This window comes from Chrysemys picta, chromosome 2, assembly GCF_011386835.1.
Source record: "Chrysemys picta bellii isolate R12L10 chromosome 2, ASM1138683v2, whole genome shotgun sequence".
Classification (NCBI taxonomy): domain Eukaryota; kingdom Metazoa; phylum Chordata; order Testudines; family Emydidae; genus Chrysemys; species Chrysemys picta.
Window position 1 is genome coordinate 290,272,121 of NC_088792.1, and position 17,684 is coordinate 290,289,804.

General features: G+C 67.3%; 1 protein-coding gene across 31 annotated transcripts in view; it reads left to right on the top strand.

Annotated features, from left to right (window-relative positions):
* Positions 1-17,684, top strand: part of PLEC (plectin) — a 149,052-nt gene that overhangs the window by 85,530 nt on the left and 45,838 nt on the right. For 13 of the 31 annotated variants that reach the window (XM_065582299.1, XM_065582311.1, XM_065582295.1 and 10 more), the window contains 6 exons: positions 4,073-4,134; positions 7,683-7,697; positions 8,810-8,899; positions 9,541-9,576; positions 15,856-15,933; positions 16,548-16,640. In XM_065582299.1, coding sequence (XP_065438371.1) covers positions 4,073-4,134; positions 7,683-7,697; positions 8,810-8,899; positions 9,541-9,576; positions 15,856-15,933; positions 16,548-16,640 — 374 coding nt within the window. Of the gene's footprint in view, positions 1-1,451; positions 1,658-4,072; positions 4,135-7,682; positions 7,698-8,809; positions 8,900-9,540; positions 9,577-15,855; positions 15,934-16,547; positions 16,641-17,684 lie in introns of those variants that run through there. The other 18 variants (XM_065582296.1, XM_065582322.1, XM_065582314.1 and 15 more) reach the window with 6 other exon arrangements.

Below are 17,684 nucleotides of genomic sequence, written 5' to 3' on the forward strand. Positions count from 1 at the left end.
TCTGCTCCTTGGAAATCGAGGGGGCGGCGGCTGGGAAGCGAGGGGGGGCAGCTGGATCCAGCACCTCCACCTTTCCTGCCCTTTGCCCCGTCGGGTGGCATTGGGGCTGGCCCACGGCCTCGCCCGGGGCTGCTGGGAGCCGGCTCTGGTCCATGCTTGTCCCAGGCAGCCCCGGCCCCACACCGGGCCCTGCCAAGGGCTGCGGGGGGTTCTGAGCCCCTGGGCCGGTGGACACGGTTCTGCCCCCAGCCCTAGCCTGGAGCTGGGGAAATGCTCTGGCAGCAGCGGGGCCAGGCGGCTGTGATTTGCGAGTGGGTCACGCCCAGAGAGCAAACAGGATGGGGAGGCCCTGTCACTCCTGGCCTGGCCCCCGCGGGGGGCTGCCCGCCGAGCTGGGGCTGTCTCTGCCTCTGTGCCCCGCCAGCCCGCGCTGGGCTGTTCTGGGGCTAGCGAAGGTGGCGTGCTGGAGCCCTGGCCGTGCCCGGTGCACTCAGCCCTGCCCGGGGGAGGGGCTGTTCTGGGCATGTGGGGAGTTCGCTGCGCTGGGGGGCCGGGGGCGTGTGGGACATGGCACGTGCCCCCAGGTGGGCCCTAGGCTGAGCTCCGCCGGTTCCTTGTGCCCGTGGGGCTGGGGAGAGCTTCCTGCTCCGTCTCCGGAGGGCGCCCTGCTCGGAGCAGGGCGTGTCCCTCAGGCTGCATGAGTCACAGTGCAGCCATGTGCTGCAGCCCCCCCTCACCCTGGGGGGCGCGTGCAAGGTCCATGCTGCACCCAGGCGCCGGCTTCCTGTACCCTGGGCGCGGCTGGGGTTCCCCTCTGCAGCCCCTCCCCCACGCCGGGCACATGGCTGGGGGAGGGGTGCTGGCCCTTCCCCTCCCCAGGCCGGCTCCGGGGCTCTCTGCTGCTGGTCCTGTCATGGGGGCACCGTGGGGCTCATGGGGTCTCTCTGGCCTGCGCTGACTGACTGAGGTGGGCTGGAACCGAGGGGGAGGGTCACAGGGCGGGGAGGTGTATTCTCCTGTGCCCACCACCCAGCATCACAGGGGGAGTCTCCCCAAGGGCTGTGGGGCACTGGGGCCGTGCCCCCCATGCAGGTGGGGGTGGCTGCTGGGCCATGACAGCGGGAGATCCCTGGGCCTGGGGCAGCTCTCAGCTGTCCCGACAGGGGCACCCAAATGGGCATCAGGGCCCAGATCCCCTCCTGGGGGACAGTCCAGCCTGGCCCACCTGCCTCCAGGTACAGCCCTCTGACCCCCCCCAGGCGTCAGATCCCCAGTGCAGGCTGGCTGGGCCAGGAAAGGGTTACTAGCAGGAGGCTGGTGGCTGTGGGCTTGGAGGTTTCCTGGCTCTGGCAGCAGGGCCGTGCCCGGGCTCTGGGCGGGGAGCCCCCGCCCCCCCAGGCCAGCCGCTCTCTGGGGGAGGAGTCTGGGGAGCGAAGGGCAGGCCTGGTTCCCTGGGGCAGAGGAGCTGGAGCCGGGGTGGGGAGAGCTGCTCAGCGCTGCCTCTCCAGTCACCGGCCAGGCTGCTGGGCAGGGCAGGGCGGGGATCGCTGGAGAGTGCCAGGGACCATGTCTAGGCAGCGGCTGCGGAGCCCGGAGCTGGAGGGCCCCGAGGAGAACCTCTACCTGGCCGTGCTGAGGGCCACGGAGGGCAAGAAAGGTACAGAGTCACTGCCCAGCCTGCCCCCAGCCTGGGCTTTCTGCGAGGGGGCTGGGCTGTGCCTGCGGGATGGGGGGATGTGATGTACCTGGGGGATGGGGGACTTGGGGGGCTGTACCTGGGAGGGATGGGGGGCTGTGCTGCACTGGGCTGTAGGGGGCTATGCTGCACCTGGGGGATGGGGTGGGAGCTGTACCTGGAGGGTGTGGGGGATTGCTTGTGTTGGGGGCTCTGTCCTAAGGCTGTACATGGGGGGGCAGCCGTAGAGCGGCTGTGTGGAGACCATGCTGGCTGGGGGCTGCTCTGTGGGGGGCTGTGACCCTCCTTGTGGTGCCAGTCCCTGTGCTCTGTGGGGAGGGGGGGCGGGTCCTGTGCCCTGGCTGCAGTGAGCTCTGCCCTGCACACTGCTGGGATACATGCCCACCCATGGGGCATTCCATGCTGGGGGGTGACCCCCATGGCACTGTGGCCCCCAGGTCGCTCTGAGCGCCCCCTAGGGGCCCCAGCTGTCCAGTCATAGCTATAGGGGGCCCAGGGCCCCTGCCCTGTCTGGGGTGTGGCTGTGGGGGGAGGGGAGATCAATGTGGGGTCCTGGGGGGGACTCCTGCCAGCTCTGCCCCCTGCTCCCAGCCCCCCCCGAGCCCCGCCATGGCAGCCCCCCCCCCCCCCCCCAGTGGGGGTCGTGCCCAGTGAGTGATGGGCGGGGGCTGGGAACCCTGCCTGCCTGTGGGAGGGGCACTTCCTGCCCCCGCCCAGCCCGTGTGGGGAGCAGCTGTGCCCATATGGAATGGGGTGTGGGGAGGGCCTAGGAGAGGCGTCCCGGGGCTCGATGGCCACCTCGCTCCTGTCTTGGGGGTGGTGTCCAGCTGGAGCTGAGCCCCAGGGGTGTGTCTGTGCCTCCCCGTCCGGCTGGGTTTCCCTTCCTGCTGCCCCCTTGTCTGCTGGGAGCCGCCCTGCCCGGCTGCCCCTCAGGGAGCAGCCCCCGCCCCTGGGGTCCCATGGGGGAAGCCAGCCCTGCCCCCCAGAGGCGCCCGGCGCGGCGAGCGTCTGGCCCCGGGCGGCTGGGAGCTGCACAAGCAGATCTCCACGCTCTCCTGGCCGGACAAGACACGACACGTGAAACCCACATGGGGGGGCAGCCCTGCCACCCCCCCCGGGCGGTGAGCCTGTTGGGGCTGGGGGGGTCCCCCTTCATTCAGGCTTGGAGGAGGGGGTGGGTTCTGGGAGGGGAGTGTGGCCATCTACACCTGGGACAAGGGGGGATGTTATCCTGGGCTAACTGCTGTTGGGGGTGGGGCCCTAGCGCATCCTGGGGCGTTTCCAGCCTCCTCTCTGACCCACAGCTCGCCTGTCCCCGCTGGGCTGTGACCCGCTCGCTGGGGGTGTTACGCAGGGGCCTAGGGGAGATCCTTCCTGTCCCGGGCAGGTCAGCGTCCCCCCCACCCCTCACGGGCCCAGGCATCCTAGTCCTGAGCCCCCCAGAGGCCAGTGCAGGACTGGGCGGAGCCTGTCTCCGGAGGGGATGGGTCTGAGCTGCCCCTTGGAGAGGGGTCGGGGTCCCCACAGGGCTCTGGAGGGGTTCAGCACGAGGGACTCTGGGGCTGGTGCCCCAGCTCCAGAAACACCTGGGGGGGGCATTGGAGTGGCCCCTCTGCTCCCTGCCTGCCGTGGGGCTGGGCCTTGTCCTACAGCCCTCAGAGATGGGGGTGTCTGTGGGGTGAGAGATGGGCCCCCTGGCTCAGGCAGGGAGCCGAGGGGCACATGGGCATCGCTCCTGGCGCTGCCTGCCCGTGGCCTGGCGTTCCCAGTCCTGCGGTGCTGAGGTGGGGCTGGATGGGCACCGGAGCAGCACGGCCCGTCCTGCCGGAAATGGGTCCCAGCCCCCAAGTCTGCTGTGGGGCCCACCCCAGTGTCTGCAGGCCGCAGGGCGGGGCGGGGCGCCTGGGCTGTTCTCTGCTGGCCGTGCAGACAGCTGCCCCCTGCGGTGTCCCAGCGCCCCGTCTCCCCACGGCTCTCCCAGTAGTGACTGAGCCCCCCCCCGCCCGGTGCCTGCGCCCCTTGGCTCGCCTGCCCCCCCGCTGAGGCTGCTGTGACCCATGTGGGAGTGGGGGCAGGGAGCTGCTCTGGGGCATTGCCCGTCAGCTCCTCGTGCCCGGGGCTGGGCATGGGGCACAGCGGGGGGCGGGGCGCCTGAGTCACTGCAACCGTTTCCTTCCCATTGGCACCGATGAGTCAGGCCCCTTCCTGCCTGTGCTGAGCTCTGGGAGCTGCAGGGTCTCGCTCATCCCTCTTCCTGCCTCTTCTGAGCTCTGGCCCTGCTGGCCGGGGGGCTGCCCTGGCTCTTCCCCCCAAGACTCCGTAAGCCCCTGTGCCCCCCACCCCACGCGCTAACCCCCATGGTCTCCTCTCTTGCAGATGAGCGAGACCGGGTCCAGAAGAAAACCTTCACCAAATGGGTCAACAAGCACCTCATCAAGGTAAGGGTGCCCCCCGGGGGCAGGGGCAGGGGGTGGGGTCTCCCTGTGGAGGGCAGGACAGCAGGGGTGACAGCCCAGGGCAGGGCAGGTCCCTCACTTTTAATAGGCAGCGCCTGGTTAGCCTGTGGAACTCACTGCTGCAGGATGGGTGGAGTGAACAGCTGACAATGGGCGGCTCTGACTGGGGGAGCAAAGTGCTGGCTTGGGGGAGGGTCACTGCATTGCTTTCAGGCCCAGCAGCCCGGTGTCAATTCACCCCCGGTCCCTGGAGCCGGGACTCTCCCCGTGTGGGGCCCAGTTATGGAAGGGCCAGAACTCCCCAATCTCTTTCTCAGGGGTGGCTCTCAGGAGGGGAGACCCCCTTGGAGGGGACCCTAGCCCCTGGGGGCCCTAGCCTCCTTCAGCTGGTGACTACCTGAGTGCCCTGTGTCTGACCACTCCTGTCTGGCTGCAAGGCGCAGTCCTCCATCCTGCCACGCTACCTGCGGGGCCCCCCTTCATGGTTGCCCTGGCCCAGCCTCACCTCTGCCCTGGGGGGTGTGGGATGCCCGAGTTGGGATGGAGAAGGGCACACGGAGGGCAACCTGCACCTCCCCGTGTGTGACCTGGGGCTGGAGGACCAGGCTTCGCTGTGTGGGAGTCACAGAGTAAGTGACCAGGAGGCGCTGTCTGCGCTGGGTCGGAGCATTGGGACACCTGGGCTGGGCAGGGGGTTCCCTAGATCGTGTCTGCAGCCCGTTCCCAGCCCCCCGGGGCACTCGCCTGGAACTCGCAGGCTGCGGTGGGCAGGAGAGCAGAGAGTGCAGCCTGGGGCACTGCCCAGCACGGATTGGTAATGCCCTGGTGGGAGCACGGGGAGCAGTACCTCCCTGCAGCGAGGGGAGGCAAGGGCCAGCCGTGCCCACCCCTCGCTGGGAGGACCATCCACATCTGGCGCCTGGCTCCGCTCTCTTCCTGGTGTGGGCCCCAGCCGGAGGGCTTGGGCGGGTGGGAGAAGGGGTCCCTGGCAGGGGGCAGGCAGGAGACAAGCGCTGGGCACCTGAGCATTGGCAAGCTAGTGTGCTCTGACCAGGCAGGGACTCAAGGGGGCGGCTGCCAGAGCCGGCCAGGGACAAGCCTCCGAAGTCTCCTGGCCCGGAAGGAACCGCTCTGCCCCGTGCCCGCAGCCAGCCCTGTGCCCGGCCGAGCTGGCCGGCTGCCTCTCCTCCCACGGCCGTGCTGAGCGCCTGCGGCCCGGCTCTGAATGGGCGATTGTGCTGCGGCCCCGTGGAGAAGGGAATGTTCCGGGTGGCGTTGATGAAGCAGGATTTCAGAGTTGTGCGGACAGTGTCCTGCTCCCCCACCCCCGCCGCAGCCAGGCACTTGCGAAAACTGGGCTCTTCTGTGTCTTCTGCTGTGGAAAGTCGGCTCTGCCCCACAGCAATTCAGCCAGGCCCTTCTGATGGGCCTGGAGAAGACGGGAAGTGCCTGGCAGGATCCGCCTGGGCCCTGCCTCCTGCCCGACGGGGCTGGCACCGGAGGGAGCGGCAGGAACCCTGCAGCAGGGAGTGCTGGGCTGGTGGGGCAGCCCCCTTGCCCCGGATAGGAGGGACTGGAGCCCTTTCTGTTCTCCTGAGTCACATCACTGTCTGCTCTGCCCTGGAGCTTGCTGAGCTCTCGGCCTCCCTGGCATCTTGTAGCAGGGAGTTCCCCAGGTCACTTCAGTGCTTGAAGGGGGATGCACTTCCCCCAAGGAAAGGCCATTGCTCCAGCGAGGTGAAGGCTGTCACGGGGGGCACTTCGTAGGGCTTCCCTGCCTGTGCTGCCTCCCCCGCTACGGGTGGTGCCGTTGGTCAGCTCGGCCCACGGAGTGCCCCCGTCTCTCTCGTCCCTCATCAGGTCTGTGCTGCGTGTGCTGGGCTCTCAGGGCTGTTTCACCCCCATCTGGAGGTGCTGCCACACCTGCGCATGTAACTGCTAATGCCTGGCCCGGCCAAGTGCAGGGACACAGACGCAGCCCCATGTCTAACCCAACGCCCGGCCCGGCCGAGTGCAGGGACATGGCCCCAGCTCCGTATCTAACCAATAACGCCCAGCCCGGCCAAGCGTAGGGACATGGCCCCAGCTCCGTATCTAACCAGTAACGCCCAGCCCGGCCAAGCGTAGGGACATGGCCCCGGCCCCATATCTAACTAGTAACGCCCAGCCCGGCCGAGCACAGGGACATGGCCCCAGCCCCGTAACTAACCAGTGACGCCCGGCCCAGTTGAGCATGGGGACACGGCCCCGGCCCTGCGTGTAACCAGTAACGCCCGGCCCAGCCAAGCGTAGGGACATGGCCCCGGCCCCGTATCTAACTAGTAACGCCCAGCTCGGCCGAGCACAGGGACATGGCCCCAGCCCCGTATCTAACCAGTAACGCCCGGCCCAGTTGAGCATGGGGACGTGGCCCCGGCCCCACTTGTAACCAGTAACACCCAGCCCGGCCGAGCACAGGGACATGGTCCCGTATCTAACCAGTAACGCCCGGCCCGGCCGAGCGCAGGGACATGGCCCCGGCCCTGTATCTAACCAGTAACGCCTGGCCCGGCCGAGCACAGGGACATGGCCCCGGCCCCGTATCTAACCAGTAACGCCCGGCCCAGTTGAGCATGGGGACACGGCCCCGGCCTTGCGTGTAACCAGTAACGCCCAGCCCGGCCGAGCGCAGGGCCCTGGCCCCGTGTGTAACCAGTAATGCCCAGCTGAGACAGGGACACAGCCACAGACCCACACAGCGCAGGGACCCGGCCCCGGCCCCGCACAGTGCAGGGACATGCCGCCTCTCGGCACCAGCCTTGGCTCCGGCACCACGAGCCAGGCCCGGCTCCCGAGAGCAGCACACGCTGGAGCCCGCCTGCCCTGCCCCCACACGCGTGTCTGGCCACGCACATGCTCGTGTGCCTGCCTGCACCGGCCCCGTGCCAGGCCTGTAATCCCTGCCCCCGCACTCGGTGCACTCAGCTCCCCGGGGGCAGGGCCTGTCCTGGCTGGGGAGCATCCGGCACACCCCAAACGGGCGCAGACAGCCAGCCCTGGCGACGTGGCCAGGGCCCAGGGCTAACTGCACAGGCAGAGCGCAGGGCGGCCCATGGGGGGCAGCACATGGGGCCAGGCAGGCGATGGCCGGGCTGGCTGCATGGGAGCTCACTGGCCTGACCCATGTGAGGCTGGCACAAGGAGCCCCTGCTCCATGCAGCTCTGCAGTTCCACCGTGGGGGGAGGGGGTCTCTCTGCTTTGGCTGGGCTCCCCCTCGCTCCCAGGGGCCTGCTGGGCTGGGCTTTCCCTGTGGGCTGCACCTGGCCAAGCCGAGGGGCTCCAGGGCCACCGCCCGGAGTGGAGCGTCCAGTGTGGGGGGCCCAGGATCCCTGCTGTGCTCACGGCCCCAGGGCGGGGGCAGCTGGCAGGAGCACTGGCAGCAGGCCAGGCGTCCCCACGCTGTGCCTGGGGAGCTGAAAGCCGGGTCTGCGCCACCTCTCTGCTCCTAACCCCCCTCTCTCTCTCTCCCTGCCCTCCCCTCCTGCCGCAGCACTGGCGAGCAGAGGTAGGTGGCATCCAGTCCTGTGCACGGCGTGACCCACGGCATTGCGCATGGCTCCTGTCTCCCTCGCTGCTCCCCAGGCGGGGCCATGGGCTCGGGGCTGTGGGGGGCGGAGGCCATGGGCTGGCAGGGCTCAGGGGCAGCGCACTACAGCACCCGGAGCCAGGCACTCTGGCCCCAGCCTGGCCCTGCCAGCATCAGTGCAGCGGGGAAGGCGGCCAGCTCAGTCCCCAGGGTGGGTCAGGCCCTGAAACCACCAGCCTCGGGCAGTGCAAACGCTGCCTGCCAGGCCCCACAGACCCCGCTAGCCTCATACAGGTTAGCGATAGGCACATGCCAAGCCCCGCAGAATGCCCAGGCCCGCTGTGAGACGCAGCCCAGGGCCAGCGCCTGGCTGGGGACCCGGCATAGGGAGAAAGAGCAGCCGTCCAGGTGACGGGGAGAAGGATACTGAAACCAAATGGTCGCCCGCTCTCTGGAGCCTGTGCTCCGCTACCCGGTTCCCCTCCTGGCTCGAGAGCGTTCTCACCCCACGTTCTCTCCAGCGTTTCCAGCCCAGGCTGGCTGAGCCCCCGCTTTCCTGACTACCGACGCGCTGTCCCCAGGGCACCGGGTGGGGGGCGGGGGTGTCCTCTGCTTTCTGGAAACACCCCCAGAGTTCATTGGTTTTACGCCTAGACAGGACAACCCCTGAGGCTTGCTTGTCCTGTGTGCTCCGTTCCTGGTGACGTCACCGCTCTTGGCTCACGTTTGCCTTTGTGTGTAAACGGGCGTCCGGTGTCTAGCTTGCGGCGCTGATGTACAGCGCTCCCTTGTCTCCTGTGTGGAGGATGCGGGTTCAGGCATGTCGCCTTTGGGAACATGGTGTTCTGGTTCGGAGCCACGCCGCCTTGCATGGCACACACGTGCATTTTGCAGTGACCGTGATGACCAGTGTGACCATGGCTTTCATGTGAGCCCTTCCGTGCTGTTCACTGGGGGAGTCAGATTCCTGCCCCCCTTGTCAGCTGGGCCAGGGCAGGCTGCCTGGCTCGGGGCTGGGCCGAGGGCTGGCCGGCGGCTCCATGGCTGGGGGTAGCTTTGCCCCCGGTAACGGTTCCTTTCCGTCTCCGCAGGCTCAGCGCCATGTCAGCGACCTGTACGAGGACCTGCGGGATGGCCACAACCTCATCTCGCTGCTGGAGGTGCTCTCGGGGGACACGCTGGTAGGTGGCGCCGCTGGCTTCCGGACTGCAGCTTCCGCACAGCCTCTCTGCTGGCTCCCTCCTCTGCCGTCCAGTGCCCAGCGCAGGGAGCCCTGTCCTGGCCGGGTCGGGGAGGGGAGAGGTTCTCAGGGCGAGTGTCTGCTCTGCGCTGCTACCCCCCCATGCCACACCCTCCTCTTTCCCCCCAGCGTCACCCCCCGCCCGGGCACGTCCTCGCCCACTGACCCATAGGCTGGGCCCCTGGCCTGGCCCAGCACCACCTCCGCCAGACCCCCGGGCCCCTGCAGACTCTGGCCCGGTCCCCTTAAAGGAGGGTCGGGCCCCTTGCTTCCCCGGCACACCTGCCTGCTGACCCCGCATGCCCTGTGACCCCTGACCTCTTGCTTGCTGTACCTACTAGGGAAATCAGTCTGGTTCCTAGGCCGCCCCTTGCCCCCAGGGCCCCCCCGGCTCAGGCCCTGGCCTCACCCCACCCCGCGCCCGAGACTCGGTCCCCCCGGTGCATCGTGGGCTTTTAACACATTAACGTTACTTTGCTACACTGAACTTTCTGCTTCTTTGTACCTGTCTGCTGACCTCTGACCCCTGACCTCTGCCCTCTGGCCTTTGCCTCCTTTCTTTGCACTGCTCTTGCTGGCTAGCCGAGGGAGCGCGACGTGATCAGGAGCTTGCGGTTGGTGAGTGGTTCTGCCTTTGCTCTCGCCCGGCCGTGCGCCACCCGATTGGCTGGGGAGACATGACATCATGGCAAGCCCAGCCAATCGGAGCTTGGCTAAACCTGCCGCTCGCCTGCGATTGGCTAGGCTGGTGTGACGAGCGTGCCCGGGCGTCGGGGTGCAGCAGTGGTGCGGGCACGGCGGGGGGACCCACGGGGTCCCGCTCTGGGGCCTGCAGAGCTCCTGTCGGCCGTGCCATGCAGGCCAGGCTGGGACCGGCCTGGGGGGCAGAGACCTCTCGGAGCCACGGGCTGGGGGGCAGCCCAGGGGGCCTGCGGGGCCCGGGTCAGGCCAGAGGCCAACTGGAATTCGCTTGGGGTGGGGCTCATCTCCTGTGGGCTGCACTGGGCTGGGAGTGCTGCAGGGACGGGGCGGGGGCAGCAGGGGGCGCTCTCCCCAGCAGGCAGGGCTGGCCCCACGGCAGCGCTAGGGGGCGCTGTGCTGCAGGGACGGGGCGGGGGCAGCAGGGGGCGCTTGTCACGGAGTATTGGGGAACTCAGGGCCCTGCACCCCCGGCTTCCTGCGATTCACCATGACTCTCAGCCAGCCAGTAAAGCAGAAGGTTTATTTGGATGACAGGAATACAGTCCAAGACAGGTCTTGCAGGCACAGACAACAGGGCCCCCCTCAGTTAGGTCCAGCTTGGGGTCCCAGGGCATGCCAGCCCACCCCCTTGGGGGGTCAGAGCCATCTCTGCCTCCCAGCCATCTCTCCAGCCTCCTTCCAGCCTGCTTCCAGCACTCTGCCTTCAGCGACCCCTCCCACAGCCTTTGTTCAGTTTCCCGGGCCCCGGAGTCATCTGACCTCCAACCCCCTCCTGGGTTCTCATGTTACAAGCTCAGGTATGTTCCCTTGGGCCGGCTCCCATCCCCCGATGCAGACCATCCTAGTCACACTCCCCTGTCAGCATTCCCACACCCCAGCAAGAACAGTCCCAGTTCGTCACATCTCTCCCCCCTTCGAGACCGAACTGAGCAGGGTCACTTTAGCCAGTGACCCGGGGAAGTTCGAACCTACCCCCGTTCCCATGGATGCCCCCGCATCCCTCCAGTTCCTTGGTGAGAATTACACCAGGCCCCTTCCGTTCCACGCCCCCCCTTAGGTCGGGGGTGCTTGATGGCACTCGCAGTTCGCATGTGGGAAGGTTTATGCGGCCTGTGCCCTTTTCCCACCCCCATACCTCTGGGGTTCCAACTGGGCTGTGGTCTTCTCCCAGCGCTCCAGTCTGGAGGTCTGTGCTTTGGGCTCTCTTGGTTTAGAGCCGCCCTTTTAACCTTGGCCACCCTCTGGAAAGGATCCTTTATGCTGGGCAAGGGTCCTAAAGCTCTTTTCCCCTTGTCCCAGGCCTTCCTCCCCCTCTGACAGGGGTCACAGGATCCGCAGTACTGTCGGACAGTAACAAAGACCCCAGGCCAGTAAAAGCTCCGTAGCAGCCTCTGCTGGGTACGCCAGGTTCCCTGGTGCCCTGAGAGGGGAATGTCATGGGCCCGGCACAGCAGCTGGCGGCGATACTTCTGGGGTACCACCAGCTGCCTCCTGATCCCCCCTGACTCCATTTTCCCTGGGGGAGCCCATTCTCGGTACAGGAACCCCTTCTCCCACAGGAACCTTTTCCGGCCACCTCGTTCCATGGTCTGTACCGCATTGAGGTCGGCCAGGTCCCTTATCTTCCGCAAGGAGGGGTCTCTCTGTAACTCGGCCTGGAACTCAGCAGCTGGGACAGGGATGGCCACCTGCTCTTTCTCGCCCGCTGGGTCCGAAGCTGCAGCCTCCCTGAGCCGCGTCCCTGGGCGTTCCCTCCCCACCAGGTTAGGGTCCTGCGCCTCAGGCAAGGCACCCCCCCCAAGGCCAGGGCGCAGGGCCCCTCGCCGGCTCTGACTGCGGGTCACAACCAGTGCCTTTTGGGGGTTGCTTGGCCAGTTCTCCAGGTCCCCCCCCATCAATACCTCAGTGGGCAGATACGGGTGTACCCCCACATCCTTGGGGCCCTCCTTGGCCCCCCACTTCAGGTGTACCCTTGCCACGGGCACTTTGACTGGTGTTCCGCCCACCCCCGTCAGGGTCAGGTAGGAGTTGGGCACCACCTGATCTGGGGCCACCACCTCGGGCCGGGCCAGCGTCACCTCTGCGCCCGTATCCCAGTATCCATTGACCTTCCTCCCATCCACCTCCAGGGGAACAAGGTACTCTCTCCGGAGGGACAGCCCCGCGCCCACCGTATAAACCAAAAACCCTGAGTCTGGGGCATCCAGCCCCCTAGAGGAGCTGGCCTGGGGCCCTTCTCTCTCTTGAGCAGTTGATAAGCTGCCAGCCCCTCTTGCGTGAGAAGCCTGCCCCTCGTCCGTCTGGGCCTCTACCAAGTTAACCCTATGCGGGTTCGGTCTGCTCAGTCTGTCCTTGAGCTTGGGGCACTGGGCCCGAACGTGGCCTCTTCGGCCGCAGTAATAGCAGCTCATGTCCTGTGGGTCCCCTCGAGCCGGTCGGTTGTCCCTGATGCTGGGCATTCCCCGTGGGAGGGGATTCCCCATATTCCCCCTTTGGGAGGTCCCAGGGTGACTCTCTCTCTGCATCACGGCGGGCCTGTTCCTTTGGGGCTCCTCCCTGCCACCCCCTGACCGGCTCTTTACAAACTCATCAGCCAGCTGCCCGGCGTGTCGCGGGTTCTCTGGCTTTCTGTCCACCAACCACAGCCTCAGGTCGGATGGGCACCGCTCATACAGTTGCTCCAGTACCAGCAGTTTAATCAGGTCCTCCTTCGTCTGGGCCCCACCAGCCCACTTGCTGGCGTATCTTTCCATGCGGACGGCTAGTTGCAGATATGAGATCTCAGGGGTTTTATCTTGACTCCGGAACCTTCCCCGGTACATCTCAGGAGTCAGCCCAAACTCACGTAGCAGGGCCTTTTTGAATAGTTCGTAGTCCCCTTTCTCTGCCTCTCCCAGTTGGCGGTACAATGCCACGGATTTGGGGTCCAGTAAGGGGGTAAGGACCCGGAGTCTGTCCGCGGGATCAACCCGGTGCAGCTCGCAGGCCGTCTCAAAGGCCTCCAGGAAGTCATCCATGTCCTCCCCCTCCTTGTATGGGGCCATGATGCACTTATCAAAGCTCCGTGCAGTCCTGGGTTCCCCCTCACTCACCGCAGCCGGGGGTTCGCTGCCCTTCAATCTCGCCAGTTCCAGGTCATGCTGACGCTGTCTCTCATTCTCCTGTCTCTGTCTCTCATTCTCCTCCCGTTCCTGCTGACGCTGTCTCTCTTCACGCTGATGCTGTCTCTCTTCATGCTGTCTCTGTTGTTCACGATCCTCCAGCTCTCTCAGTTTTAGCTCTTTCTCCCATTCCAGCCAATTCCGCTCCCCGGATGCCGAACGTCGCCGGGAGGATCCTCTGCTGGCCGGCGAGCTTCGCCGGGAGGGTCCCCTGCTGGCCGGGGGGGCCACGGTGCCTTCGGTATTTGCTGGGCTCCTCCCCACCCTTCCCCTAGGCATAGGAAGGAGGGGTCTCGGGAAGCCCTCAGCAGCCGGCTGACCACTCCCAGCTGGGACAGACACTGGTGCCTGCGCTGCATTTGCCAGGCTGCTTCCCTGAGACACAGGGATCAGTTCATTCGCGCGATCTTCCGCCTCCAGCTGGGCAATGAGCTGTTCTTTGGTGAGCCTCCCAATGCACAGCCGCCTCTGCTTGCACAGCTCCACCAGGTCGCTCTTAAGCCGCTTGGCATACATCTTCCTGCTGGCCACTCACCGGCCTGTGTGCTCACAGCTCCCCACAGTTCCCAGGGGGACCCCTAGTGTGCCAGCCCTTCTCGAGGTCACCACCTCTCTGCCAGGGTCGAGCTGCAGACTCCTCCGCCCCTGGGACCACTCGCTGCGATCCCCCCGGGGGACCCTGTTACTGCAAAAGTCCTTCTCGCTGGTCACACACTCCCAGGGGTAATAACCGTCTCTCTCCCACTCTTCAGCAGGCCTGGTCCCCGTCAATCCCCCTTCGTTTTACTGCTCCCCAGTCACTTACTGCAGGAAGCGCCGTCCACGGGGTGCAGTAGATCCCACCGCTGCCACCAGTTGTCACGGAGTATTGGGGAACTCAGGGCCCTGCACCCCCGGCTTCCTGCGATTCACCATGACTCTCAGCCAGCCAGTAAAGCAGAAGGTTTATTTGGATGACAGGAATACAGTCCAAGACAGGTCTTGCAGGCACAGACAACAGGGCCCCCCTCAGTTAGGTCCAGCTTGGGGTCCCAGGGCATGCCAGCCCACCCCCTTGGGGGGTCAGAGCCATCTCTGCCTCCCAGCCATCTCTCCAGCCTCCTTCCAGCCTGCTTCCAGCACTCTGCCTTCAGCGACCCCTCCCACAGCCTTTGTTCAGTTTCCCGGGCCCCGGAGTCATCTGACCTCCAACCCCCTCCTGGGTTCTCATGTTACAAGCTCAGGTATGTTCCCTTGGGCCGGCTCCCATCCCCCGATGCAGACCATCCTAGTCACACTCCCCTGTCAGCATTCCCACACCCCAGCAAGAACAGTCCCAGTTCGTCACAGCGCTCTCCCCAGCAGGCAGGGCTGGCCCCACGGCAGCGCTAGGGGGCGCTGTGCTGCAGGGACGGGGCGGGGGCAGCAGGGGGCGCTCTCCCCTGGCCGGCGGGGCTGGCCCCCACGGCAGCGCTAGGGGCGCTGTGCTGCAGGGACGGGGCGGGGGGCTCAGCAGGGGGCGATCTCCCCAGCAGGCAGCACTGGCCCCAGGGTGGCGCTATGGGGCGGGGGCTCAGCAGGGCGTGCTCTCCCCAGCAGGCAGGGCTGGCCCCACGGCAGCGCTAGGGGGCGCTGTGCTGCAGGGACCGGGGGGCGTGATCTCCCAGCAGGCCGTGCAGGCCCAGTGTCCCAGCCTGGTGCTTGTGGGCGGGGGGCTCTCCCCTCTGTTGGCGTGACCGCAGTGCCCCAGCAGTCGTGCGTGGTCTGACACGGAGGTCCTGGTCCCTCTTGGCCGTGTGAGCGCCAGGTCCCTTTTTGCAGGGCAGGAGGTTTACGCCCACATCCCTTGCGCTGTCCTCGGCGCCCCTTGCAGGCTCAGTGAGCGCCACGTGCTGTGTGCGGCATGACACCACTGCTGTACTCACCCCACAGGGGGCTGTTTCCAGGGGGTGCCATCTAGGGCTCCGGAGCTCTCGCTGTCCCCAGGCCGTGTGGGGAGGGCGCAGGAAGGCAGAGCTGGGCCCTGGCCTGCCCTGGCGCTGGAGGGTGCTGGCCGTGGGGCAGGGCCGGCCGGCTGTATCCAAGTGCCCTGGAGGAAGCTAGGAGCAGCAGCCCAGCCATGCTCAGCACTTTCCTCGCTATTGTTTCGTTCGGCACATTTCCTCCCAGTGCCCCGCGGGAGCAGCTAGTGGCCGAGGATTTCCGGGCCCAGCCCCGCACCCCCTGCGCTGCCCCTTCCTTCAGGCTCCACGCTCCACAGCTCTGGCCTGCTGTTCCAGAGACAGCTAGCGAAGGGGGGTCCCTGCCAGGCAGTCCAGCTGGGCTGTGCCCCCTCTCCTGGGCACTGCCCTTGGAGCACTGCTGCCAGGGCACCTGGAGAGGTGGTGCCCGGGCGGGTTGAGCTGCGGGCAGTTGGCTCTGTGGCCTGGTGGGACCCTGGCCCTGCGCACCAGCCTGGTTCCCCCCTTCTGGGGGCGCCGAGGCCAGCAGCCCTTCCCCTCCAGCCCCTGTCCTCTGTCCGCATGGTTTGCAAACCCTGTGCTAATCCTGCCTGCGCCGTGAGCCCTGGTCCCGTCCTGAGCGCCTCGTCCGCGGCACCCCCACTCTGCAGCCTCGGGGCCGGGGCAGCCGGGGATCCCTGGGTGTGATTCTTCTCTGACCCCGGAGAGCGGGGCCCCGGCTTCCCCGCTGGCAATGGGCTCCCGAGGCCCAACCGTCGAAGGGCAGGGCCCGCTCGGGCTGGGTGGTAGTGCGGGGAGAGGGGCTGAGCCTGTTCCCGCTGCGGCCCCTCGGGGTGACTGCTGGGGCATGGGGCAATGGAACGGGCGCCTGGGAGAGGGGCCAGTCTGGGCTAGCTAGGCCTGGCCAGGGGCCACTCAGCTCCCTGCCCCACCCTGGGGGAGGGGGCCTGGCACTACTGACTGGGGGCACCAGGTGTTGGGTTCTCCTCGGAGCCCTGGCGCTGCCCTGTGTGGGGGGAGGAGTGCTCAGGGCATTGGGGGTCCCTGGCTCCCCGGCACAGCCAATCACCCCCCTGCTCCTTCTGTCTCTGCAGCCCCGCGAGAAGGGGCGAATGCGCTTCCATAAGCTGCAGAATGTGCAGATTGCCCTGGATTACCTGAAACACCGGCAGGTGAGCTGCGTGTGTGTGGGGGCAGGTGAGCTGCGTGTGTATGGGGGGGCAGGTGAGCTGCGTGTGTATGTGGGAGGCAGGTGAGCTGTGTCGGGGGGCAGGTGAGCTGCGTGTGTATGTGGGAGGCAGGTGAGCTGCGTGTGTGGGGGGGCAGGTGAGCTGCGTGTGTATGTGGGAGGCAGGTGAGCTGTGTCGGGGGGCAGGTGAGCTGCGTGTGTATGGGGGGGCAGGTGAGCTGCGTGTGTGGGGGGGCAGGTGAGCTGCGTGTGTATGTGGGAGGCAGGTGAGCTGTGTCGGGGGGCAGGTGAGCTGCGTGTGTATGTGGGAGGCAGGTGAGCTGCGTGTGTGGGGGGGCAGGTGAGCTGCGTGTGTGGGGGGGCAGGTGAGCTGTGTGTGTGGGGGGGCAGGCCAGGCCGGGGAGCAGGGGAGGGACAGGCTCCACCCTTGCTGAGCTGGGGAAGGGGTTTCCCTAGGGGCGGGGGAAGGACAGGCTCTGCCCCTGCTGAGTTGGGGGGGAGGTCTCCCTAGGGCGTGGGGAAGGGGCAGGCCCCAGGCCTGCTGCCTGAGGAGCCCGTTGGACCCCCTGGCGTAACCGCGGCTCTGGGTGTCGGCAGGTGAAGCTGGTGAACATCCGCAACGATGACATCGCCGACGGCAACCCCAAGCTCACGCTGGGCCTCATCTGGACCATCATCCTCCACTTCCAGGTGAGCTTGGCTCCACCTGCCCCATGCGCCTCCCCCCACAACCAGCTCCTCCCCCCCCCCCAGCGCCCCCTGCTGGGAGCTCCCCCCCAGCCAGCGCCCTGCCCCCCCACAGCTCCCCACAGCACCCCCTGCTGGGAGCTCCCCCCCCAGCCAGCGCCCTGCCCCCCCCACAGCTCCCCACAGCACCCCCTGCTGGGAAAGGCCAGGGCTGGTCGCTCTCTCTCGTTCACTGGCTGCCCTGGGGCCCAGCTCCCTTTTCCAGAGCTGCCAAGCAGGGGCCGCTCCGGGATGCCCTGCGGGAGTGCTGTGGGCAGGGCTGAGGGGGGAGCTGCTCTGGAGTGGGGCGAGACCCGGGGGCTCCCTGCTTCTCCCTCGCCCGGCCCGGCACGCTCTTGGAGCCAGGCCCCCTGCAGCTGGGGTGTGGCCCTGCGGGGAATGCTGAGCTCTGGCAGCCCCGGCACGGCGGGGGAGGGGAGCTGCCGGGGCGGGAACGCTGCGGCCGCAGGGGCAGCGTTTTGGAGGCTGAGTCACCTGCTCCCTGGGCCAGGCTGCCGAAGCGCGGCTTAGCCCCAGGGCGGAGCCTGGCAGCCACGGTGACTCAGACCCACGGGCCTTGGCTGGCAGCCGCGAGCTAGCCACAATCGTTTCCTGTCCCCGCCGGTGCTGGAGCTGCCCGGTTCTCACCGACCACCTGGGAACGGCAGGAACCAGTGGAGCTGCCCCCAGCTACCGGGCACAGGGTTCCTGGCATGGCCGCCCCGCTCCATTGCACGCGGGTCCCCTCCTGCTGGGGAGCCCTGTCCTGCCTGGCCTGGAGCTGGGCCTCGCTCACTCGCTGTTCTTCCTGGCCAGGCTCTGCAGCTCCTCTGCTCATAGTCCCAGTAGAGCGCAGCCCCCAGGGCTGGGAACGGGGTGGGGCAGGGCCCGCCTCCCCCACAGGCTGCACTGGGGAGGGGGGCAGCTCAGCACGCAGAGCCCAACCAAAGGGCTCTGAACCCAGGAGTCCTGGCGTTCCAGGAGGCTGCCCGTGGGCTCCTTTCCCTG